Below are 27,963 nucleotides of genomic sequence, written 5' to 3'. Positions count from 1 at the left end.
TTCGCAATCATCCATTTGTTATTTTATTAGATTGCTTTACAGTTGTACAATTATGTCGCAGTTAGCCATTCACTGGCCTCAAACAAATGTGACATGTTGGACACAAACAGGGGTTGCTTTGAGGTTAGACGTCTACATGAGCACATTGGCGATCCAGACAAATCCATCATTAGAGTTTGATTAAAAAAATATTCAGACAGCTATTGGATGGAAGTACCAGATGGTGATCAAGACTGGATGAGTGGACTTCGGTCTAATGAAATGTAATGTTTATCATTAAAAAAAACAAAAAAAAACACATGACGTGTTCAACTTCAATTTCTCGCACCAGTAATCTTCATTATTTGGAGGGAATATTCTTAGAACAGCCTTTAATACCAAAAGTGGGGGGAAAAAAAAGAAGTTAAGTGCAGTCTGCTGGAAGTTTAAGAGTCACAGTTGTGGTACAATTTATTAAGGATATATGTCTACTCTTCATTTTGTTTCATCGGAGACAAAGCACACACAATTGGAAGATTCTTATTTACCAGAAATTTTAGGTGTCGTGTAGTTGATACGCCTTTCAGATAAACACACACACAAAAGAAGGAAATCAATATGCATGTTAAAGTTCATATAAAATATAAAATAGGACAGTTCGATGTAGTTTAGCAGGTAACGTTTATGAAAATGTGGTCGTGGCAGTGGACGATAAAACCAAGTGAATATTTAGAGGAGACATGATGATAACCGACAAGAAATGCTTACGGATGTTAACAGCTTAACTGGAATGTCTTATCAGGATTCCTTCTGTTTTGTCACGCTGGGTGGGGTGAGACGTACAGGAGCGGGTGTCTATGCCGAGCTGGACACAGCCAGCTTCTTCAAGTGGTCCATGAAAACCTGCAGACTGACGTCATCAGTGAGGATGGGCGCCCCCGATTCCTGTGGTTACACACCAAGCAAAGGACGAGAAAAACACTGTTATATTACCATACCATCTTATTATTCGTCTCTGATCACTAAAGAACTAAATGCATTTGATTAGTTTATGTAAGTTACTCGTAATCCCTTTGATGAAGCCCTTTATGCTGCACATCATCTTAGAACCATTTGTTGCTTTCTCCAGTCCCACTTCAAAATAAAAGGTTAATTAATCCATGACCCCAGTTGTTGGAAGTATGCTTGAAATGTACCGTTTGCAAATGATTCTGCACACGGTGATTCTCAAACTGTTGTCTGGTACGCCAAAGAAGTCAGTAAATGTGTATTGTATATGGAGTATGATTGTGTGAATGCTCCAAAGGCATTCTCACACTTTTTTTTTTACACCAAAATTAATCTATTTATTGAACTGATTCTTCTTCTCCAGATTTTGGTGCGTTCTATCTTCAACATTTTTCACCCGATTCAAACCGTTTCAACTTCAAACTGTTCAGCCTATTCGAAGATCACTGGCTGTATTTTTAAAAAATCCAAAAATTCCCAGATTTCCCGGGACATTTTTTCCCATTCAAAATAAATTGGCCATTTTTCATAACTTCACCTCACCGTTTCAAACCATTCCTCCTTCAACACATTCCACCATTCTGGAAATTCAAACTATCATTTTTCCAAGTTAAAAAAAGAATCCAGGATTTTTCAGAATTCCTGCTTTTTCAAAGCCCTATTTCCACCCTTTTTTCTGGCGACTACTTCCACATGATTCCTAGAGCTCAAAAAAAGTCTGCGGGCTATAGAGCGTTTTCCGTTCGGGCTCCAGTACTCTGGAATGCCCTCCCGGTAACAGTTCGAGATGCTACCTCAGTAGAAGCATTTAAGTCTCATCTTAAAACTCATCTGTATACTCTAGCCTTTAAATAGACCTCCTTTTTAGACCAGTTGATCTGCCGCTTCTTTTCTTTCTCCTATGTCCCCCCCTCCCTTGTGGAGGGGGTCCGGTCCGATGACCATGGATGAAGTACTGACTGTCCAGAGTCGAGACCCAGGATGGACCGCTCGTCGGGACCCAGGATGGACCGCTCGCCTGTATCGGTTGGGGACATCTCTACGCTGCGGATCCGCTTGAGATGGTTTCCTGTGGACGGGACTCTCACTGCTGTCTTGGAGCCACTATGGATTGAACTTTCACAGTAACATGTTAGACCCGCTCGACATCCATTGCTTTCGGTCCCCTAGAGGGGGGGGGGTTGCCCACATCTGAGGTCCTCTCCAAGGTTTCTCATAGTCAGCATTGTCGCTGGCGTCCCACTGAATGTGAATTCTCCCTGCCCACTGGGTGTGAGTTTTCCTTGCCCTTTTGTGGGTTCTTCCGAGGATGTTGTAGTCGTAATGATTTGTGCAGTCCTTTGAGACATTTGTGATTTGGGGCTATATAAATAAACATTGATTGATTGATTGATGTTTCAAAGTTTCAATGTTACTACTTGAACATTTCGACCGATTTAACAAAAAATGTAAACACCAACCATTTCGACTCATTTAGACCATTTAAGTTTTTTACCATAAAAAAAAAGAAGAAAAAAAATCACGCTTTTCCCAAAATTCACCATTTTTTCGGAAATTCCCATTGAAATCAATGGGACATTTCTTCAAAGTTCCAAGACTCCCATATTTTTCATCTGATTCAAAGTGTTCCAACTTCAAAATATTTAGGTGGTTCAAGATTTGTGTGCTCTACTTCAACAATTCTAAAAAGAATTCCCGGATTTCCCATAGTTCTTTTTTTTTTGCATGTTCCCCATTCAAAATTAATTGGCCATTTTTCAAACTTTCACCTTTTCCACATTTTTCAACCTATTCATACCATTGCACCTTCAACACATTCCACCATTCTGTAGATTCATCCAGAATTCCTGCTTTTTCAAAGCCCTATTTCCACTCTTTTTTCTGGCGACTACTCCTTCCACATTTTTTAACGCATTTCAACCATTCTACGATCAAAACATTCCTCTCTTAATCAAGGTCAAAAAAAAAAGTTGTTTTTTGAAATGGAAAAATTCCCGGTATTCCCGAAATTCCATAGTACCATTTCTCAATTTAACATTTTACTACTTAAACATTTGTCGACCGATTTGAAAAAATTCAATACAAACCATTTCAACTCATTTAGACCATTCAAGTTTTTTTACCATTAAAAAAAAAATCCTGCTTTTCCCAATTTTTTCTGAAATTACGTCAGAACGGAATTTCAGAAAAAATTGGGAATTCAACTCAAATTAAAATAAATACATACTCCATACATTTCTTCAAAGTTCCACAAGTCCCATGTTTTTAATCTGATTCAAACTGTTCCAACTTCAAAATATTCAGCCGGTTCAGGAATTGTGTGCCGTACTTCAACAATTCTAAAAGGAATTCCAGGATTTCCCATAATTTTTTTTTTTTTCCCCACAATTCCCACATTCTTCAACCGATTCAAACCATTCCACACATTGAACTCATACTGACGTTCAAACTACCATTTTTCCACGTTCAACAAATTTACAGGAATTCCTGTTCTTTTTCTAACCCTATTTCCAAACTTTTTCGTTGGACTACTCCTTTTTTTTTCATACCATTTCAACCGTTCCACTGTCAAACCATTTTTCTTAGTCAGGACAAAAAAAACAGTTGGTTTAGGAATCAAAAAACATTCCCGGTTTTCCTGAAATTCCTTCATACAATTTCTCAATTAAAAAACTTTTACTACTTCAACATTTCTTGACCGATTTAAACAATTCCAAAACCAACCAATTCAGCTGGTTTCAAATTGCATAATCTAGGTGTGTTAATCCTATTTTCAAAAAACCAAACACAATCAAATTAACAAATTTACATATGCTGTTGAAAGCTTATTCAGAGCGAGTTCAAGTAATAATTTGGTTTTCTTTAGTGCATGTACCGTATTTTTCGGATTATAAATCACAGTTTTTTTCATAGTTCGGACGGGGGTGCAACTTATACTAAGGAGTGACTTATGTGTGAAATTATTAACACATTACCGTGAAATATCAAATATTATTTAGATCATTCACGTAAGAGACTAGACGTATAAGATTTGATCGGATTTAGCAATTAGGAGTGGCAGATTGTTTGGTAAACGAATAGCATGTTGTATATGTTATAGTTATTTGAATGACTCTTACCATAATATGATACGTTAACATACCAGGCACCTTCTCAGTTGGTTATTTATGTGTCATATAACGTACACTTATTCAGCCTGTTCACTATTCACTATTCTTTATTTATTTTAAATTGCCTTTCAAATGTCTATTCTTGGTGTTGGATTTTATCAAATACATTTCCCCCAAAAATGCGACTCATACTCCAGTGCGACTTATATGTTTTTTTCCTTCTTTATAACACATTTTCGGCAGGTGCGACTTATACTCCGACAAATACGGTAAATGTACTGACTGCCTAATTGCACAATGTATATTTCATCAAAGTCTAAATTATACCTGTCCCCAGGCGTAGAGGTTGTTGTGCGTCTGGGAAGGGTTGACCTTTGAGAGCAGGAAGCGGGCCTGTGAACCTCCATGCTCCGTATCAACGTAGCGTGGCATGGGGAAGCGTGTCTGCAGAATCTCCTGCGCGTCATCTAGAGGAGCCTGCAGAAGCTGTTTGAAGTTTTCATACTCAGCCATTTCCTGGTAACCGGCCTTTCGCCACTGAGCTATGGTCTGAGGGAAAAAAGGGGGAGGAACAAATTTAAAGTCAAAGAGTAAAATATAAAGAGCCCTCTAAAGGAAATCCAATTCCTCCAGTTTCTGCAAAATAGTATTTACATTTTGACTTAAAAATGTAAATAAAATGTACTGCAGGCAAATGCAGTTATTAACTCATTATTTAATGCAGTAAGCTATTTCTAATTCATTTAGTCATTGAAACTTTTGTAGCAAATTCTACAATAGCTGAACTTTTAAGATCTTCTCGTCATTTTGACTTCTGATTCCAAAATGAGTTTACCATCAATGTGTTGGTTAACATTAGGGAAATTGAATAATATCCTAAATCTGCTCTCTGAGCGCTACCCCAACTGCGATGTGGCCCACCAGGAAAATGAGTTGACGCCTCAGTCTTAAGCGTCACTTTGATGCTTTCATTCATAATTAGCCTCTGAATTAAAAAACAAAACAAAACAAAAAAAAAAAACGTGATGCGCAAACTGCTTCATTAATCGTCTTTATACAAAACCCAAAAACCAGTGAAGTTGGCACATTGTGTACAAAACAGAATATAATGATTTGCAAATATTTTTCAACTTGTATTCATTTAAATATACTGCAAAGAAAATATATTTATTGTTGGAACTGAGAAACTAAATTAGTTTTTTGCAAGTAATCCTTAACTTAGAATTTAATGGCAGCATCACATTGCAAAAAAGTTGGCACAGGGGCATTTATACCACTGTGTTACATGGCCTTTCCTTTTAACAACACTCAGTAAACGTTTGGGAACTGAGGAGACCAATTTTTGAAGCTTTTCAAGTGGGAATTCTTTCCCATTCTTGCTTGATGTACAGCTCAAATTGTTCAACAGTTCGGGGTCTCTCTTGTCGTATTTTAGGCTTCTTAATGTGCCTCACATTTTCAACGGCAGAGAGGTCTGGACTACAGGCAGGCCAGTCGAGTACCCGGTCTAGACTAGTCAAACCACAGAACACTTTTCCACATTGCATCAATCTATCTAAGATGAGATCAGGTCCAGCAAAGCCGGCGGCGTTTCTGGGTGTTGTTGATATATGGCTTTCGCTTTGCATAGTAGAGTTTTAATTTACACTTACAGATGTAGCGACAAACTGTAGTTACTGACAGCGATTTTCTGAAGTGTTCCTGAGCCCATGTGGTGATATCCTTTACACACTGATGTCGCTTTTTATTGCAGTACCACCTGAGGGATCGAAGATCACGGGCATGCTGCTTACGCGCAGTCATTTCTCCAGATTCTCTGAACCTTTTGAGGATATTATGGACCGTAGATGGTGAAATCCCTAAATTTCTTGCAATAGCTCGTTGAGAAATGTTGTTCTTAAACTGTTTGACAATTTACTCACGCATTTGTTCACAAAGTGGTGACCCTTGCCCCATCCTTGTTTGTGAATGTCTGAGCATTTCATGGATTTGTTGCAGGTATCAAATACCAAATGAGATAATATTGGCTAACAATAACGTTTCTCAGTTCGAACGTTAAGTATCTTAACTTTGAAGTCTATTCAATTGAATATAGGTTGTAAAGTATTTGCAAATCATTGCATTCTGTTTTTATTTACACAATGTGCCAACTTCACTTGTTTTGGGTTTTGTAGTTGCTTGTCCCGTCCCACAGAATCTGAGCAGCGGGATGAAAAATAGATGATTTAATCGGAATACCTCTCCATGGTAGATAACCAGCTGGAAGAACGTGTCCATCAACAAGATTCGATCTGGCAAAATGCTGCTACTGTCCAGAAGCACAGGCTGATAGGAAAGGAACAACACATATGTGAATACTGACTTTACTAGAGAGACTAGACTATGCACCTCAGTGCAAAGATCAGCGGGGAACAAGGTGCAACTCTGACCTCTGGTGGCCCATGAAAGGAGTACGAATAGAGGATGGGCTGGACCATGATGAGCGATTGTGTCAGGTCCTGCCTGACAAAGTGGTGCCTGTAATAGGACGACTCATCTGGGCTGTTGTTGAACACTTGTAGGAAGGGAGATCGCCGCAGGTGGAACATAAACTGCAGGTATGGAAGAGATGACAATGTTAAAAAATAATATCTTGCTGAACACTAAATGGTATGAGGGAGAAGGTAAGTGTTAGTATCTTACTTATATTCATGAGGATAGAATCATACATTAAACATTACGGTTTAAGTTTATTTAAATCATGCATACAGTTACAATATGATAAATTACCGGTACATATTTATCATACATTTATTTTTCTTTACATGTTCGATAATGAGTAGGAAGATGAAAATATTTTGTAATTCTCAGCAATTACAAAATCAATTGTTCACTTTCTGTTCTCATCTTGAAATACAATTAAAATCAATGAGTTATGAATACAATGGTTTCCTTAAATAATAATTAAGTCAGTTAAGATTTACATAATAAGATGAGAATTATCTAATTTTCAATAAGGTTCAAAACATTTGTCAGAATTCTTCTTCCTGGTACCATCGCACGAGCATACGAGCAGGATTTGATGTGGAGCCCTGTCACAACATCATTGACTCTGGTAAACCGCTCCAGCTCAGCCACCCTGTTTATTAACTTCTGCACATGCCGATCCTTATCGTCATTCTGTATGCAAATAAATTTTACCTCCTCCACCAGCTGCATTATTATTTGTTATTGTTACTTAACAGCAAAAACCGTAACACATTCCTTATGTCTTCACACTCCTCGGCCGTAAGTGCCTTCTTTGGCCCCGTGTTGGTAGTGATTTTGTTGCGCTGGCTCGCTGCTCCTCTTGAATGCAAGAAGATTCCAGGTAACTACCAAGACGCTGCTTATGTTTGACACCTCTGAATTGCAGAAGGCTGTAACACCAAGCTGGGACATTGATCAACTTGTAAAAAGTCTGTCCGCTCTGGCTTTCTCACTCACTAACACACCATCAAGATGAGGTTTATCATTGGAAATCATTTGATTGTGCAGGTGTCCCTAATAAAAAGACTAGTGAGTTTATGTATTGAATTAAATATCAGCAGCATCTGTGGTTGCAGTAGCTTAGTCATTAAGTATTTGGCTTTGGTACCGGATGGTCACAGTTTAGATCCTGAAATCCATACTTTTTGTTGAGGAAATGTTGCTCCCCAACTGCTAACACAGTGCAACACATCATGCAACCCAATAATTGAATTTTCCATTATGTTTTTTTGAGGAAGATTAATTACACATTTAGATTTGGATAAATTGTAATTAATCACAGGTTATTACTGGCTTGGATAATTTTACGTTAACCTAAGAAAGTACCTAAATTGTTGGACACTAATGCAATTTGTCAGGACATCATCCAGGAATTTTTTAAAAATGTTTTACGTCAATGTACATCATTTATTTGTTCACATATTGGTAACAGTTTTATCCAAATTCCAGTCCTGGTGTATTTTGGAGTTAACTTTGCGAGGAACCAAACCTGTCTTTAGTCTCGTCACTTATCTTTGCACTGGTTCATATATTGACTTGATCACATTCCATAAAGCAACCCATTTCATCTTTCAGGTAATCATCCGCAGTTAAGGTAAAGAAGCATGACGATCAAAATATAGTGTGATTAATCTGCGTACATACATGATTAAAGCAATCATTTTTTGTCAATAATCACATGTTTTAACTTGATATTTTTAACAGCCCTAATTTAATAGTTCACAAATAGAAATGGTCACAACAACGTACCTGGGGGTAAAGTGACAAGGATTCTGACAGTTTGAAGGATGTAGGGTCATCTTTATTGAACTGACCAAACTTCTGACACTGCAAAGACATGAAAGAGAGTCAAGGAGACTACACAAAACACACAAGGTATGAGATAACCAATCAAGTCTTCATCACATTCCACTCACCAGGCGAATAAGCTGCCTGTCAAGCCAACGTAAGACATCAGGCCCCTCCTCTGACTCGGCTCGGAACACTCCCAGACGAGCCATGAGCACAGCGGCTGCTTCCTGGTCGAAGGACGACTCAATGTGCTGAATTTGAGACTGTGCATCTGCCCAGCTTGGATGGGAACACAAAGAATAGGAAGAACTTTGTGGGTGCAGTTGGTGTGGTGCAAGTAACAAAAAAGGATTATTACTATAACTATTATTTTACCTTAGTCAGCGTTTAGCTAGGTCAATATTGTTATAAGTCTACTAAATGTGAGGATAGACGTTCGTATAAGCATCACAGCACAATATTTCCACTGTACAGTATAATACGAGTGATCTTACTTCCTGGCTATGGTTGTAACCCTTATCCTTCTCTGAGTGTTGGAGTGCTGGTACTGGGTTACAAACTGGATTGCACCTCGGCCCCCCTGTGGCACTGGTGCATTGTGCTGCACACACAACATGAGACAAGTCAAAAGGCAGCTCACGTTCATTACATGGACTGAACTATGCATGCCTAGAGAGTGAATGTCGCCAGGTAAATGACGAATGAGAAGTCATTTATACTCATTAGTGGCAAGTAATTAATGTAAATAAGCGTAATGATCAAGCAAATATTTTCTACCTGATTCACAACTTCAAAATAAACGCCCAAAGTGGTGGAAGGGTTGAGACTGCACACTTTCCACTGGGTTGTGCCACCAACACCCATCTCCTACACAGAACAAACAATGTATTGTAGTGAATAACAAAGGAGTACTCAAATAACGTCAGTGGAGTACTAGTAGTACTATGACTCACATTCTCAGATACGCAGGAGCCCTTAGAATTCAGTGAAACACAAGGACCAATGGCCCCGCAAACTTTCAGCTCTCTCGAAGTCTAAATAGACAAAACACTTTTCAAGAACTTTGTTTAGAGAATTTTAACTCCTGAACCAATTCATAATTTAGCAATATTTACACAAATTGAGAAACTGCAATTGCTACTCCAAATCACTTTTTTTTACCTTGACCTCCAAGATACCCCCAAAGGCCATGCGGAAGTCTCCATTATAGTCTTTGTTGAAAACTCTTTGGAAGGTTTGCTTGAACAACGAAGTATTGAAGGAGTCTCCCATCACTATGTGGCCGCTGAGAATAGAAAAAAGAAAAGATTTCTGATGTTTGATTGCTTTGGATGGACTCCGTTGCATAATGGTTATATAGTTCCACTTGGCAGTCCAATTGGGTGTTTCTACATTCTGTCATAATTAGTAGTGAGAGTCGGAATTTAGGCTATAATGTGAAAGGGGTTAGGCAGCGCTAAGCACTATTATGTATGCAACATGATTAATTCTTTATATAAACGGGAAAATCTGAACATCCAATCAGTCGTCATCGAAGTGAGAGCAGACATTGTACAGTAATCTATCATTTTTATTATGCTTGTAATTTGTATTTCTTGTTTTTCACTTAGCAATACTGCTACATGATGCTTAGTGTTTCACTAAAGCTGAATCGGTTTAGCAGAGCTTCTAAGTTATAACTCACACTCCTTACATTCAGGATCAACAACTTATGGACCATAATTTTTCCCCAAGTAAGAGTTGGTGGCTCTCAAAGTCTGCATTATTTTCATTGTTGTTGGTGACGAAGGGATCTGTGGTTCCTACCTCTACGTCACAAGATGACGTGACGGGCTTCCTCATTATTTCCTAAAATGGCTCGGGAATCTCTTGTGAGAATGATACTATTTTGATCATATCCATTTACTCACAAACTTTGGAAGTCGTTCGGTGTCATACATCAGATATATTTATGATAATAGCTTTAATATAGAGACAACTTCTTTTACCACTGTACTGGTACTCTAAATTAATTCATTCTGTAGATATATCATTTCAAAAAGAAATACTACGGGATCCAAAATTATCTATATCCATTTTCTACTGCTTGTCCCTTTCAGGGTCATGGGGGGTGCTGGAGCCTATCTCAGTTGCATTCGGGCTATATATTACATATAAATATATTTTTTCCATTTTGAACAGCACTAGATGAGGCATATTGAACTCTAAAATTCAAATTTGAAGAACTATAACTAACAAGGAGTTCCTTACATTTCTTGCTCATTGAGAATGAATCATCCACAGAATAGAAAGATTGTTCCGTGTGGACAAAATACAGTCTACGTAATACTTAAACAAGCAATTACACACCCACAGGTGTTTTGCTGTCAGGTGGTGACGTACCCAGTAAGATTAGATAAGCACTTCATCTCCAGCAGTCCCGTCTGGTCCAAAGCACAGGCATAGATATCAATACTGTGGCCATTTACTGCTGATCTGTTGGCCAGGGCTTCATAGTACTGTGTGTCACAAAGAACATAGATAAAGTTCAGTCAATGAGGACAGATTATTAAAGAAAAGTAAACATTTATTCCAAAGTGTGGTTTGACTGAATGCCACTAACTTTGGTAGCCTTTTTCAAGTGGCGAGCGTTATCCTTCTGGATGTCATGCCAGGAGCGGATGGGGGTTTTCAGTTCGTCTCCCACCACCATGCCAGGTCCCTGAGTGGGGGGCCCTCCGATGAACAGCATCACGCGAGCACCAATGTTGGGAAATGTGCCCTAAAGTGGTGGAAAGTAAGAAAAATGTGTTTAACAAACATGTCTGGAAAAAAAAAGGGCACATCCTTTTCTACAACATTTGTAAGGTTGAATTAGTTTCGTATTAAGTTTTAATGACAATAGATGCTAAAGTATGCCATAGAAGCATTGTGTTAAGGGCAAAGATTCAGTAGTTGATAAGCATTACTTGCACAACGTAGTTAAATATGGTGGACCATTTAAAAAGAAATCAAAAAATATATATTTTGCAGAGCTAAGCAATTAAAAGTCTCAGATGTAGTTTGAGCAAAGCAAAGCCCTTCAGATTGCTGACAAAAGACCAGACGTCTAGAACACAATTATTTTATGTCTGATTCAGTTTAAGTCAGTGAAAACAACTCAAAGTACAAGCATACACATTTTTGTCACGCTGTCTTACACATTGAAGACAATTTCCAGGCATATTGTTAAATATGCCTGGAAAAACCCATTAAGTCTGAAGTCACTGACAGGACACATTTTATCAGGCCTCTTCTCCTTTTAGGAGTGGAGTGAATCAGTAGAATTTTTTCGTTTCCCTAGCATTACATAATCACAGAGATTAGGAGATAATGACGGGAGAAGGCAACAGGCACTGGCCTTTGAACTAGCAAAATCAAATGAAGTTTCGGTGGAAGACAATGTTCATGCAATGGGCATCGCTGTAAACAGTAACGTGGAAGAGGCTAAAGTTCCGGCTGCACTGATATAAGTGATTGTAACAGAGTTTATATGGAAACAAAGGTTATTGAAGAGATTTCAGATCCTTCAACATTAATCAGCAGCCTATCATTTCGAAGAGGCAAATCCCCAAACAAAATGTAAATAGTTGTACCAGAGACTGGAGACCAACACCAGTTTTACAACTATAAATCTGTCTCCTTACTTCTACAGTTTTCTTAAATTATTGAAAAACAACTGAACAGATTGGACAAATTCCTAAATACAAATGGAACTCATACGGAGAACCCAAACAGATACATAACCGACATTTCAACATTGATGGCATGACTTGAGAAAACCCAAGAGATAACCAACACAATAGATGGTCAACAGTGTGCAGCTGCAGTGTTTTTGGACCCAACTAAAGCATTTCCACTAATTACCCATGATTTCTTAATTAAAACATTTAAACAGTATGGCATCAGAGGGTTAATCTTTTTAACAATGGTAAAAGCTACTTAAACAACAGGAAGCATGAAATGAAGCTGGGTGAACACACGTCTATCGTGCAAAATACATTTTGGGGTATGGCATACCCCTGAGACCAATAATGCGACCAAAATTGTTCAATCACTAAATAGAGAACATTTTTAAAGCTACAAAAGACTTACAGTTAGTACTGTTGGCAGACACTACGAGAGTATTTTGTTCAGGGGACAATAACAATAGAAACAAATAAATTAAAGAGATGGTTTGACAAAAACTAACTATTTTTGAATGTCAGTAAAACTAAAATAATGATATTCAGTAACAGCATAACAAAAACTAAAAAATAAATACAGATAAGTAGATGTAGATGTTGCCAGAGTAAAAGAAACCACATTTTGGGGTGAAAGACGATAAAATGAAGTGGAAATTTCATATAAAATATACAACATAAGTTGGCAAAACATATGTTAATAATGAAAAAAATATGCACTGGACCAAAAATCACTCCATATTCTCTAGAGCTCGCTAAAGTTACCAATTAGAGTGTCGAAATAACTACAAAAGTACGCTCCAATCAGTCGCTGTGTTACAAAGGAGGTTAGTTAGAATAATAAAAAATAATATAGAGAATACTCAAACCCTTTTTATTGAACTAAAAATATTTAAATTCAATGTTTTGGTGCATTTGTGAAAACCTAAAATGATGTACAACCTATAACCTGCTACCTAAGAATGTACAACAATTCTTCTTGGAAAAAAAAAGACAAATATTACCTGGGATTTTTTTTTTAATTAAAACATTTGTATGCGCGTACAAGACTTAAATCCTTTCGTGTATTAGTATATGTGGACATAAATTAAGGAATGGATTACATAAAGAAGTCAAACAAAATACTAATATGGTTCAGTTTGAGAAACTGTTCAAACTACAAGTATTTACAAAGTACAAAGAAGAACCCTGAGAAACGTTTTAAACTCTATTGAAAATCAGACAATTTATCCCATAATGTGAATTAAAAAAATATTGAACTATTTATTATAAACGCTATTTCTGGATTTGAAATAATGTCTTAGTAATCGCTATGAAATTGAAAAGGGATTGGATTAACTACGGTCTACTTTTTGGACAGGTTATAAACTGGAAAGAAATATGCATCATATTGAAACTATTCATGTGCCAATATAATACATTAATGTATTCATGTTTGAAAAACTTAAAACCATACATTATTAACTGACTGCTTATATGGTCATATCTCTAAATTAATAAATATGAGTTTCCATATCACTGAATAACAAAAACTGATTGTTAAAATCCAGGTTCTCTTGTCAGTGCAATGAAATATTGGGTAGTAACATTTTCTACTTTAACAAACTGTTAATGTTTGGAGTCTCAAACCATTACCCCATTTGCACTCCTTTGACAAATCACACAGCCAGGAGCTATTTGTGATTAGTATTTATGAATGGTATAATCTCCTTAGTGTCAATTTACATGACAGGTCTCTTCTCAAACACCACATATAATGTAATTTTGGTATTTGGTTGTGGAGAAAAAAAGTCACGATATCTAATTTGAACAGTAATTAAAACATTTTAGGTAAGTTTCTGATTGGAGACTTCTGACGGGAGTATAAAATAGCCATAACTCATAAACAAGCAACATTACAGGAACAACAGGACAGTGTTAAGAATAAGTTATATTCCGTCACGTGCCTTTTGAATTCAAGTGAACAAAGTGGTGGGTCACCAAAACCATATGGCTACTGATGTGCAGCAAACAGAGTGCAAACTGAGTACACGAGGGGCCTAGACCATACCACTAAAAAGCAGATTGCAGCAAACTAAATATGCAATGGAATCTACCCCTATACGTTAAAAAAAAAAAAAAGTATGGTCGAGTGCTATCAGGGATTAACCGTCGGCCGCGTTGTCATACATGTTGAACTATCTGGTGCTCCAGACGTCATTCTACACGACAACACCGATGAAAACTTGGAAAAGTGTTGAGGTCTACAACTTCTTTGTGTGGCTGTGTCAAGGGAATTTGTATCAAGACTCTCCTGGATGAATATGCATCATTTTTGTTTGGGTAAGGTTGCATTTCATAATTTCACTTTGCATCGACATGTTTGTTGCCTTTTTGTCGCACGCGGCGTTTACAAATATTAATTTTTTCATATTTGCTTTCTTTTATTTAGACTTGCCTAGCTGGTGCTTTACGGAACATTTGCAGCAAAAAATGTGTTTTTAAAAGCTTCAAAACAGGGTGAAATACAAATAATATCAAGGTAACACTTAAATAGGTAATGATAAACTTTAAAAAGGTATCAAACAAGTGATCACTGTACACTTGTGCGTTCTTCGACTCAATTTGCTCCGTGGGACTGGAGTGTGCACATCTTTTGACATTTTTTGTAAAATCTTGCACTTTTTGACACTTCTTGAATACCTTTCGAGGAACTCTGAAGAAATGTTTATCCTTTTTGTGTTTTAAACAGTTCCAAGAGCTCAAAATAACAGGCATAGGACATCTTTCTTTGAGACTGTCGCTGGCCCACCACTTCGAGTCTCACATATTTTATGAGTCGGACGACACATCAGGTGAATACAACCTATTGTACAAATATATACACTACCGTTCAAAAGTTTGGGGTCACATTGAAATGTCCTTATTTTTGAACGAAAAGCACTGTACTTTTTAAAGAAGATAACTTTAAACTAGTCTTAACTTTAAAGAAATACACTCTATACATTGCTAATGTGGTAAATGACTATTCTAGCTGCAAATGTCTGGTTTTTGGTGCAATTTCTACATAGGTGTATAGAGGCCCATTTCCAGCAACTATCACTCCAGTGTTCTAATGGTACAATGTGTTTGCTCATTGGCTCAGAAGGCTAATTGATGATTAGAAAACATTTGTGCAATCATGTTCACACATCTAAAAACAGTTTAGCTCGTTACAGAAGCTACAAAACTGACCTTCCTTTGAGCAGATTGAGTTTCTGGAGCATCACATTTGTGGGGTCACTTAAATGCTCAAAATGGCCAGAAAAAGAGAACTTTAATCTGAAACTCGGCAGTCTATTCTTGTTCTAAGAAATGAACGCTATTCCATGCGAGAAATTGCTAAGAAATTGAAGATTTCCTACAACAGTGTGTACTACTTCCTTCAGAGGACAGCACAAACAGGCTCTAACCAGAGTAGAAAAAGAAGTGGGAGGCTGCGTTGCACAACTGAGCAAGAAGATAAGTACATTAGAGTCTTTAGTTTGAGAAACAGACGCCTCAAAGGGCCCCAACTGGCATCTTCATTGAATAGTACCCACAAAACACCAGTGTCAACATCTACAGTGAAGAGGCGGCTGCGGGATTCTGGGCTTCGGGGCAGAGTGGCAAAGAAAAAGCCATATCTGAGACTGGCCAATAAAACAAAAAGATTAAGATGGGCAAAAGAACACAGACATTGGACAGAGGAAGACTGGAAAAAGTGTTGTGGAAGGATGAATCCAAGTTTGAGGTGTTTTGATCACAAAGAAGAACGTTTGTAAGATGCAGAACAACTGAAAAGATGCTGGAAGAATGCCTGACGCCATCTGTTAAGCATGGTGGAGGTAATGTGATGGTCTGGGGTTGCTTTGGTGCTGGTAAGGTGGGAGATTTATAAAGGGTAAAAGGGATTCTGAATAAGGAAGGCTATCACTCCATTTTTCTACGCCATGCCATACCCAGTGGACAGCGCTTGATTGGAGCCAATTTCATCCTACAACAGGACAATGACCCAAAACACACCTCCAAATTGTGCAAGAACTATTTCGAGAAGAAGCAGGCAGCTGGTATTCTATCGGTAATGGAGTGGCCAGCGCAGTCACCAGATCTGAACCCCATTGAGCTGTTGTGGGAGCAGCTTGACCGTATGGTATGCAAGAAGTGCCCATCCAACCAATCCAACTTGTGGGAGCTGCTTCTAGAAGCGTGGGGTGCAATTTCTCCAGATTACTTCAACAAATTAACAACCAAAATGCCAAAGGTCTGCAATGCTGTAAGTGCTGCAAATGGAGGATTCTTTGACAAAAGCAAAGTTTGATGTAAAAAAAAATCAAATTTCAAATACAATCATTATTTCTAACCTTGTCAATGTCTTGAATCTATTTTCTATTCATTTCACAACGTATGGTGGTGAATAAGTGTGACTTTTCATGGAAAACACAAAATTGTTTGGGTGACCCCAAACCTTTGAACGGTAGTGTATATACATATGACTTAAGTTTTTTTTTAATGCTATGACCATTTCTTGAAAAATGTATGATCTTCAAGTTGCGATTTTGTGAATGTGTCTGTGGTTGATTTACCTCAAGCAGACCAACAGCAACAGACAGAGCAACGCCAGTAGAACGGAGAGGCCGTTTACCCTGAGGAACTGGCCAGGGGTCTCGCTGAAGCTCCCCCAGTAAATCAGTCAAGTTCATATCAACTTTGTGCACAGGCTGAAGGAACCTGCAAAGGATAGAGCAAACATTAGTAGCGTTTTTATTTTTTACTTTTCAAATGTCTGCCATTTACCGACAGACTTCGCTCAGGAAGTTCCGCTACCTGCAAGAGGCTGCAGCATCTTGAGGTGCAGGTGGGCGCCCTTGCTGTCCTGTTGCTGCTGGCTTGGTTAAACCCAACATCTCCTAAAATATACAACAGTTGTTAAAGTAAATTTTACAGGTATATAAAATGGAAAAAACGTTGGTATCAATCCTTTATTCAAAATAAACTCTAAAAATCTTTAAAAAAATGAGCTAGTCTTTTTAAAATGGCTCTTTGACGGGAACTGCTCCCTTGAAAGAGCCATAAATCCAATCTCTACCAAGTTGTACGTTAAGCAACACCCCTGATGTCACCAATTCAAAAATGTTACTCTAAAATCACAAAACTAGAACATTTGACTTATCATGCAGGATTGTCAGCATTGCAAGCATGTTTGTTAGACAAAACATTAGCTAATCGTCACTCTCTTGCTCTACTCACCTGGATCTGTTTAGAGGTGAGATCCTTGGTGCCCCTGAACACATAGCTTTTGGAAATCATCTCACAGCTGAGCTCGTGAACCTGGACCATGCGTCCAAATGTGATGAGGCCTACTAAAGCATTGGGAGGCAGAAGACTGAGGGACATCTGAAGTGACTCTTTTAGTGCCTGGAGGTCCTCTTCTTCCAAACATGTGTCTACCACATACAGGAAGATCAGGGGAGCTGGGGCTCCACGCTATAAATAGCAAGATTGCAAAACATTCAGTGTTGATTCAATGTGTTTGGTAAACTAATGTTCAAATAGCCAGCATTGGAAGAGTACACACTGTACTTTATCAGTTCCATGCCTTGAGTCAGAGTTCAAACATGTGTGTAGTGTGTACCTGTACTATGTACTCAATGGTGGAAAACTGGGGCATGAGTTCAGCTGGCTGGTTCACTTCTGATATTCCTGCATAAGAAGGAGGGAACTGCAAAAAAAAAAAAAAAAAAAAGGGAAAAAGAAAATTGTTGGATTGTGCTAAACTAGTGGTGTAGATAGTCCATACAAAATTAGAGCTTATTAAACATTTATGTTTCCGGTACAGTCAGTACTTACTGGGTTTCTCTGGAAGCAAAAGTTGCACGCCCAAATCTTTGCTCGGAAGTCAACTTGACTGTAAAACAACAAAACAAGCATTTGCCATGTCAAGAGGAATAATGTGTTTAAAAAACCTTGAGAAATAAAAGACCTGTTGGTTGAGGCAAAAACTTTTTATGGCCAATTTAGCTATTGTCCCCTTCTGTGGTTACTTGGTCACATTTGATTGAGTCAGTATTAAAAGAGGCTGTTTGCAACATTTACCCAGATTCCAAAAGGGCGCTAACTTTCCAATGTACTTTACACTGTATATTGCACCCTCTTACAGCTTCAAGGACGTAACGAAGTAACTAAGTGTGTACGTAACACGTCTTTCCAATGTACTTTACACTGTATATCGCACCCTCTTACAGCTTCAAGGACGTAATGAAGTAACTAAGTGTGTACGTAACACGTGCACAGGCATTAGCTGTGAGTGCTGTTAGCTAATGATGGCGATATGGACACTTACCGTTCGCTGTCATTAAATGTATATCATAAAAACAACATGACTGCAAATTGTTTGTTGCTTCTCTTGGACTGTTTTGTACATGTGTAAGCACAGCAACTTGTCGACGAGACAGGGTGAGTGACTACAGACAACTGTAAAACAAATGTGTTCAGTTAAACCACTAACGGTAACATAAGCTAGTCAGTGGTGTTTTTGTTATACGTTTTGCTGATAAAAATGTAACCTTGAGCAAGTTGCAAACGGCCCTTTTAACATAGACAGCATACAACTGCAGGAGATTGATGTACTTAGGGACGGCGTGGCGCAGTGGAAGAGTGGCTGTGCGCAACCCGAGGGTCACTGGTTCAAATCCCACCTAGAACCAACCTCGTCACGTCCGTTGTGTCCTGAGCAAGACACTTCACCCTTGCTCCTGATGGGTGCTGGTTGGCGCCTTGCATGGCAGCTCCCTCCATCAGTGTGTGAATGTGTGTGTGAATGGGTAAATGTGGAAGTAGTGTCAAAGCGCTTTGAGTACCTTGAAGGTAGAAAAGCGCTATACAAGTACAACCCATTTATTTATTTATTTTACTTTAGCGACAGTAATCATCCAGAAAAAGGACCCATACATTTTTGCAACTTATGATTCCAGAAACCTTGTCTGCTCTTCAACAGTGTAGCACTTCCGTCCTCTCACCTAATCTCAACATGTTACAAAATGTTTGCACAAACTTGCGACAAAAAAGCCGTTTGGAATTTGCCATTTGAGTGACGTATTTTATCTTATGTTAGCGGATACCCGAAGATTTGCTCGAGTCAGCCATTTTTAATAAGTTTTAGTCAATAAGTTCCTTATTTTTTCTCTGTCCTCTTGTGTGGGGCAGACAAACTTGTAAATGCACAAGCATATCAAAAATCTTTCCTGTTGCCATTTTTTATCAAAAGTCCTGAATAGGTCTAACTTGTATCTGTTAGTAGGCACAATATGGAAGCGTTAAAACTGTAAAATGGCTGACAAGGGTGGAGACACAGTCGATGGAGGCCTGGCCTGAAGGAGGGCTTTGTAAATAGGACACATCCTGAAGAGACATTCAGAAAGATGCTTGAAGATGGTTTGTAAAACTACATCTATGCAAAATGTTAACCAAAGCACCAATGTTACATGCCATGTAGACCAGAAGGACCAGTTATAAATGTAGAAAAAAATATAGTATGACCCCCTTCACGCAGTTTCATTGAGGTCTTAATTTTACTAATGCTTCACTTTTTTTTTACTCTTGAAAGACAAGTACTGGCAACACGCATCATTTCTAATTTTTCTGCAACTCACCACAATGGATTGAGTACTGCCTTGCAGTTAGCCCGGCTGCACATGACAGGTTCATATTGGACCGGGGGCAAGTCAGGCCTCTCCTTGAGGGGAGTGAAGAGACAAGAGACCGGCACCACAAGCCTGGTTGCCTCCAGTCGACTGTAGGGCCAGAAATTCCAGCTGAATCTCACCCCATCCCTGTCCTCATTCTGTTGGATGAACTCTTGATAAGTGGCCATCAGTAAGCTAAAGCAAGGGAAAAAACAATGTGAGACAATGCGCAAGACCGAGTCACTCAACACGTTTGTCTTACAGCAACAGTACAGAAGCTCTTTGAACTGTTTTTAAGATATAAATATGTAAAAACTATTTTTAAAATCATGAATCCCTGGTAAACTGTTAGGATTAGTGAATGACTTAATTTTTATTGGCATGTCTCAGTGAAATGTTACACCTTTAGCAAACACGTGAATCCTGTTGGAGGACACATTTTGTCAAACAAAAACAGCCCATGTTAGTTGTGGACAATGGATCTCAACTTTTTTATGAGTCACAGACAACTTTAAAGATCCAACAAAAGCTATGATGATCAACTTTATATATAATTAGTGAAAAGTAAAGATAATTAAATAAATCCACTAAAGAGTACACTAAATATTCTGCAAAACCCTGGGGGCCCGTCATTATTATTAAATGAATGGTTCATTTACAACTGATCAAGAATCCTTGGACTTAATGGATCCAATAAGGAGGACCCCAGTTAAAGAACCCTATTCTAAGGATTGGACTGTGCTTTTTAAACATAATTTGAACTTTTAGTTAAACCCTCGAGTCTGTTTTCACCAAAAAACAGGAAATAAACCTCTGGATGACTGATTATGTGGATTATGGACTATGATGCTTGCAAAGGGTCTGTGGACCCATCTACACTAGGTAAGCACAATTATGCATCAATATATTGCTATCTTACTTTGTGCAAGAGTAAACAGTTTTGTGAATAAATGTGAGTGTGAAAATTGTCTGTCTATCTGTGTTGGCGACTTGTCCAGTGTGTACCCTGCAGGGCTCGAATTTAGCCGCGCCCGCCCTTGTGATTGGGAGTAATGACATGAAAACTGACCAACATTTACAGCAAGAACATGCTCTGACCGGCCTTGACTACTTACTTGTTAATGGACTAGGGATGTAACAATAAATGGTACAATGATAAACAGCGGTAAAACTCTACAGACTGTTAGTAATAAGGGTGTAACCATACACCAAAATTTCGGTTCGGTACATACCTCGGTTCAGATGTCACGGTTCGGTTCATTTTCGGTACAGTAAGAAAACAAAAAAATATTAATTTTTTGGTTATTTATTTACCAAATTTGTAAACAATGGCTTTATCCTTTTAACATTGGGAACACTATAGTAATTCTGCCCACGTTAATCAACATTAAACTGCCTCAATTTGTTGCTCGGATTAAATAAAATGACAGAACTTTTCTTCTACATATAAAAAGTGCAACATTAAACAATTTCAAGTAAACTCATCATGCTTAATTTATTACAGCATTTGGGACGCCTGTAGTTGATTTTTATTATGTAAATGTTATATTTTTATCAACATGTTATAGCAGGTACCCTGCCATTCAAACTAGGCTGCTACATTACAAATGATTAATGTAACTATAGCTGAAGAAGATAGCACAATAGCAATGGGAGAGACTATTCATCCCTGAAAACCATGGAGTTCATGTAGGCTTAATGATGCAGTTACATTATTTTATCACGCACGCACGCACGCACGCACACCAAAATGAGCCAACGTTACGCTAAAAGTTAATTAGCCTTCACCTAAAGCCAGGACTGCGAGCAAGCTGAGCTGCAGTTTTTTTCTAGAATGTCATCTAGAACGTTGACTGAGAGGTGTTTATTATAATTTGGGGAGAGTCCGCTGCTCACCTGCTAGACACCTATCTGCTTGACGCTGAAGCGCTGACTACATGCACTCTGAATAGGCACTGTTGATTGGTTGTTACCGCTCTGAATACACACTGCTGATTGGCTGTTACCGCTATATATGTAACCAATCAGCTGGTTGTGTGGGTGGCACAACGCTGGGTGCTGTGTAGGAGACTGAGGCAAAACGGAGCGGCGCAGCTTGTTAAGACTTTAGCTTAACATATGTTCGTGTGGAAACTCGTTCGGTACACCTCCGAACCGAACAATACAAATATACGTACCGTTACACCCCTAGTAAGTAACACTGTTTAAATTTTTATCAATCAATCAAATTTTTAATTACCGAAAATCTGTCATTTAGTAATGCAGTTTAGGTAACTGCTTACTTCCTGATTACTGAAGCGCCGCAGAGTTTGCATATGCGCACTAGAGCCGTTCAGCTCGGGAAACATGGCAGCGACTCCATGGACTTTCCATCCATCCATTTTCTACTGCTTGTCCCTTTTTGGAGTCGCGGGGGGTGATGGTGCCTATCTCAGTTTGTTTTGAAAATATTCCCTCTGAGATAACGGAGCCGATCGCTTCATTTCCATCGCTTCTATGTCCGTGGAGTCTCGGTGTGCGATTAAGAGCGCAAGGAGGAGAACTACGTTTGATGTTGCAGTTTCATTTAGAACGTGCAGCTGGCGTCCTTCCGTCAGCTCCTGGGACTAGGAGTTAGCATGGAGCAGGCGATGTGTCAGGAACGTTGCCTCAACTTGTTTATAAAGTCTTTAGTTTGTTTACTGGGATGTTCACTCCTTTATTTAACTGCTAACTTTATCAGCGTTCCAAAAATATCAATACTAGCTAAAAATTTTTGTCATCAAATTGAACGCAGGCTGAGTTGTCTGTGAGCCACAAAGATTGTATATTAGACGTACGAGGTATCACTCTATTTTTGTTGGCGAATCTGTTGTACACAGTTGTTGTTGAAGAACAAAGCTTGTTTCTTTGACTTTGTCATCATTAACCAAACTGCTTTGTCTTTTATATTGATATCAAAAAGTAAACACCAGGCTTTTTTTTACATTTCTTGTGTTTTTTTCATTCCACAAAGTAATTACTTTAATAACCATTCATGTTTTCCATCTATCCCTCCATTTTCTACCACTTGTCCCTTTCGGGGTTGCGCGTATATTTCCAATAAGACTGATTTCTGCTCAAAACTCTCAATTTATCTGTCCTGATACAGCATGTAAATTTACACACATTAGTATACATGTAAATGTACATAACTTAAAAAATAAATCTCTCTATGAAACTGTAAAACTAGAGATAAAGGCATCACTGATACTATTAATGAACAAAAACAGAAATATTTGTCTTTACATATATTGATTCAGAATCAAGAGTTTTTTATGAGATATTACAAATTACATGATGGCATCTCCTTCACACCCAAACAGTTTTACCAAACTTAGTGAATAGTCTTGATTAATAATTGTGATTTCAATATTGATAAAAATAATATTATTATTTTGTCCAAAATCGTGCAGTCCTTTGTATAAAACTTGACCTCATATGTTAACACAATTGTTTATCTATATGGACAAAAAGTGCAGTTATGTCTTCTATCATAAGGTCCCATCATGCGAATTGTTCACATTAATTTGTCTTTATTTATAGTATTATTTAGTTTCTGCCATGTTACTTTGTTTATAATGCTTGTGTTGCTTTCATATACTCATTCAACCTTCTACTTGAGGTACATACATAGATTTTTAATGTGTTTGTGTTTTTAAAGACAGAAAATTTGGTTAAACGATTTCAGTATAAGTATTTTTTTTTAATTTTGAGCACCTTTAAAATTACTGCGATAATAATAACCGTTATAATATTGGTAACACAAACCGTGATAAAAAATGTTCATCTCTATATGACACCGTCTCTGAAACGTACCACGTCGAAGTCACGTCGTGACATTGCTGGTTTACGAGCAGAGGAGCATGTTCGGCAGCACACAATCATTTTGGATTAAAAACTAACGACAAAGGTGAAGTTATAACACTGAAACGCCCTCAGGAAGAGCTGCTTTAAGACATGGCTAGCTAGCTAGCGGCTAACGTCCATCCACCTTCTGCAGTGTTTTAGCTACTTTGAGATCACTAATCCTGGTCTCCATGGTGACAAAAAAAGTAAGTTTCTTACAAGTATCATCGCTGCAGGACGAGGAACAGCTAAACATGCTTCACCAGCATCATAATGTAAACAAACGCCATTGGTGGATCTACGCCTAACATCCATTGTGTTGATACCAACAACAGGCATGTATCTAGTCGATACTACTATGAATACGTCAATATTTTTTGGCATCAGAACATCTTTTGTTTTTTTAAAATGTATATTATGTTCATAAACTCTGGAAATATGTCCCTGGACACATGAGGACTTTGAATATGACCAATCTATGATCCTGTACCTACTTGGTATCGGATTGATGCCCAAATTTGTGGTATCATACAAAACTAATGTAAAGCATCAAACAGAAGAATAAGTGATTACATTTCAACAGAAGTTTAGACAGAACACGTTAAAAGAGAAAGTAAGCAGATATTAACAATAAATGAAGTATATTAATAATTCATGTTCTACCACTTGTCCTTAATAATGTTGGCACAAAAATAGAATGATAAATGACACAATGTTACTGCATATTTCAGCAGACTAATTAAGAGCCTTTGTTTACTTACTGCTAAAAGGAAAGTTGTCTAATATGTTCACTATTTCATTTAAGGACTTAACTGCAATAAGAAACCTGTGTTTAATGTACCCTTAGATTTTTTGTTAAAACAAAGCCAATAATGCAATTTTGTGTGGTCCCCTTTATTTAGAAAAGTACCAAAATAATTTTAGTACCGGTACCAAAATATTGCTTTCCAACTTGTTTTGTTGCCCTAAAATATGAGCCCTTCTTTAAGGCAACACTTGCCTGAAAGTTAAAATTCAAGGCCTGACCCTGCCTTCCGCCCGTGTGAAGCTGGAATAGGCTCCAGAAATCATTATCCCAACAATGGCAAGTGGACGGGTAACTCCCAAGGGAACAATATTTGTTCTTGCTTGATGGCATAAGTGAAGGCAGTGTTTCTTTTGCCCCCAGCCCAAAGGAGTGGTGAACCATTGCACCAAACGGGCACAGTTTTTTTGTAAACAGCAAATGAAATGTGTCTGTGATGTTTGTTTGTAAATCCATCCATTTAGTACCGCTTGTCCCTCTCGGGGTCGCAGGGGTGAATGAATGAATGCATTTATTCTGGCAGACATATATAGCAACACTTCATCACTCTTTGTAATTTGACAGACATGCAACGGCACCCACTGAAAAGGTATACGGGGACAAAAGTAAAAATGCTTATCCATGCCCCTAATTTACAATCAATTTATATGTTGGTTATATAGTCCAAGTTTCAACAGCAGATCTGATGTATATATGACAATTTCAGAACAAGATCAACATGCTGGAAAACACTTTGTCAATAGCATTGAGCAACCATGAGATTAGCTCCATCTTGCCTGGGTATCTTTCGTCTTCTGAAGCCTTGTCTGGTGTGTTATGTCCCTTATTCCACAGGGAGTTATTTTGCACCTGTGTCCCACAGTTGAGATAGTCCAAACAACTAGTTACGTTTTTGATAGTTTCCCACCAACACATTTATTTCCCGCACGGTTGAACACTCGTAAGTTAGAAGACTAGAAGTTTAATTTCTCCGCACATTGTCCAACAGTTTCACCCCCCACTATAGATAACGTTTGAGCCTTAAATGTAGAATTCACCATGTTATGCTTGAACTTCAGGACACCCCTGAGTTCATGTGGACCATCTGAGTGAAAACAGACTATGTATATTTGCAGGTAGAGCCCTTTATGAGGCCATAAACATAACTTCAAAGATACTGTATTGGATTATATCATTTAGTAAAAAAAAAAATACTCATTATGAACAGATTATTGGTATGTGGTCTATGTTGGGCATAATGTATCATTCTATTTGTCTTTTTCTGGAGCTTAAATAGCAGTTCAATATTGTCCCTGTCAGGCCAACACAGACAGACAAATAACTAGGGCTGGGCGATATCGATATACTCGCTACATCGTGGGTTTGTCTCTGTGCGACATAGAAAATGACTATTGTGATATTCGACTATAAATTCTCACACAGTTGCTTTTAGCTGCGGGCATTAGACTGCATGCGTTCCCCACTCTTTCTTGTCTCTCCTCATAGAGTTAAAACAAACCCACCTTTTACATACGTAACATTTGCAACGCCACACGTTCCCGCAGAGCAGAGAGGTAGCGACATGGTAACGTTAGCCGTGATGCTTACGGTGCGGTGCGGGTGGTAATACGAGAGAGAAGGTGCAAATCTGGTAACAAATTAAGGAATAATTAATTCCCAAGAAAAACAGCACAGGGTCCATCGTCTGGCGGTGGTTTGGCTTCAAGCGGGAAGATGTTGAACAATTAGATGGATCGATCGATCGATAGATAGTACTTTATTTATTCCTTCAGAAAATTAACATCTTCACCACAATCCCATTCAAGATCAGACAAACATTACAGGGAGACAGAACAGGATCACTGACAGGTCTGCCGACTTCCGGCGCCCCTTACAGAAAAGGGGAGATACAGGTACATACGGTGTTGCCAAATCAACACCGTATGAAAAAAATAGTCAACAACATTAGGAGATAATGTCCGCAGGAACCTACCACATAGCGAAGGACGTATACTATTTGATTTCCTATTATGCAGCTCATTTTTAGTTGACATTTATTAAAATATACTGTGTGACATCATACACAAAAGCGCACTGTATTTGTTTTAATCTATTGTAGTGGCGTTCTGTACACAAACTGCACTTTTAGTGTTGTTTTGATATGTCATCTTAGTGACATCATGCACACATAGCTTGTTTTAAAATGTCTCTGACAATCTTGCAATTTCTGTTCTGAAATGACACAAATGTTTGTGCCACTGCTTAATAACTGTTTAATAAATACAGTTTTGGTCAATTGACTTAGTTGTGATTTCCTTCTCTGCATGAAAGTTTACAAGTATCATATATTAATGCAGTATGAAGAAGAATGTTTTAATGTGGACACATAGAATCATCATACTGCTGTAATAATATGTGTCAAGTGTTCATTCAAGGCTAAGGCAACATATCGAGAGATATATTGTGTATCGTGACATAGCCTAAAAATATCGAGATATTAATAAAAGGCCATATCGCTCAGCCCTACAAACAACATTCACACATACAATATTTAATGTTATATAGCTCACTTGAAGTGACGTGGCTCTGTTTATGTTTGCTGCTTTAACAGCGATATCGATGTCGATTTTTACACATACAAAGACAGAAGGGCAACGTATTTTTTTTTGTGACAACCGGCCAGAAACATTCCCTATTATATTTCGCTCAAATACAACAATAGATACAGACTGAAAGCCTCAACGTGGAGAATGGTCGTTGATATTTAGTACAAAAGAAAGTATTTATATATGCTAACAGTTGCTATGCTAAGCGCTACGTCGACAGGTTAGCTAACGGAATGTAGCCTCAAGACACTTTTTGACCATCCGGTCTCATTTTGGATGAAACACAAACATGTGCTTACCTTTAATACTGGATCGTTATCCGGGTCGTGATAATGAGAAATTAGATTATTCTATTTACAATAAATTACAGCATGTGTTGCTTAAAAAACCAACATAAGGAAAGCGACCGAGATTGGACTGCGGGTATTCTCTTCCTATCAGCCGGTTTTTGCACTGCTGTACTGACGTGTTACTCCAAGTATCAACGGCTCCTATTGGTCCTTTTTTCATGACGTCTTCAAAGGGGCGCGTCTCACTGGGAAAGTGACGTCATGAACTACGTTACTACTTTCAGGATTTTCCGGCCAAGCAACAATTAAGGTGGTGCGTTTCCGTTCCGCCTGCAAGTCGGAATTCCTACAATCTAGTACAGTGGTTCTCAACCTTTTTTCAGTGATGTACCCCTTGTGAAATTTTTTTTAATCCAAGTACCCCCTAATCAGAGTGAAGCATTTTTGGTTGAAAAAAAGAGATAAAGAAGTAAAATACAGCACTATGTTATCAGTTTCTGATTTATTAAATTGTATAACAGTACAAAATATTGCTCATTTGTGGTGGTCTTTCTTGAACTATTTGGAAAAAAAGATATAAAAATAACTAAAAACTTGTTGAAAAATAAACAAGTGATTCAATTATAAATAAAGATTT

At 38.1% G+C, this 27,963-nt stretch overlaps 1 protein-coding gene across 1 annotated transcript; it reads right to left on the bottom strand.

Moving 5' to 3' along the window:
• sec23b (SEC23 homolog B, coat complex II component) lies at positions 1-27,520 on the bottom strand. Its single transcript, XM_061880986.1, has 19 exons — positions 27,336-27,520; positions 19,747-19,974; positions 17,945-18,002; positions 17,730-17,816; positions 17,345-17,581; positions 16,922-17,004; positions 16,681-16,825; positions 10,999-11,157; positions 10,779-10,894; positions 9,558-9,681; positions 9,350-9,430; positions 9,174-9,263; positions 8,891-8,997; positions 8,522-8,675; positions 8,355-8,432; positions 6,527-6,688; positions 6,336-6,422; positions 4,425-4,646; positions 1-924 (listed from the first exon to the last, which is right to left on the bottom strand). The coding sequence occupies exons 2-19, from the start codon at positions 19,965-19,967 to the stop codon at positions 835-837; spliced, it is 2,301 nt and encodes a 766-aa protein (XP_061736970.1). The 5' UTR covers positions 19,968-19,974; positions 27,336-27,520; the 3' UTR covers positions 1-834.
• Between the last annotated feature and the right edge of the window lie 443 nt (positions 27,521-27,963).

The sequence above is a fragment of the Nerophis ophidion genome, linkage group LG20 (assembly GCF_033978795.1).
Source record: "Nerophis ophidion isolate RoL-2023_Sa linkage group LG20, RoL_Noph_v1.0, whole genome shotgun sequence".
Taxonomy (NCBI): domain Eukaryota; kingdom Metazoa; phylum Chordata; class Actinopteri; order Syngnathiformes; family Syngnathidae; genus Nerophis; species Nerophis ophidion.
Note: the sequence above shows the minus strand (reverse complement) of the source record. Positions and strands in the feature narration are given on the sequence as shown.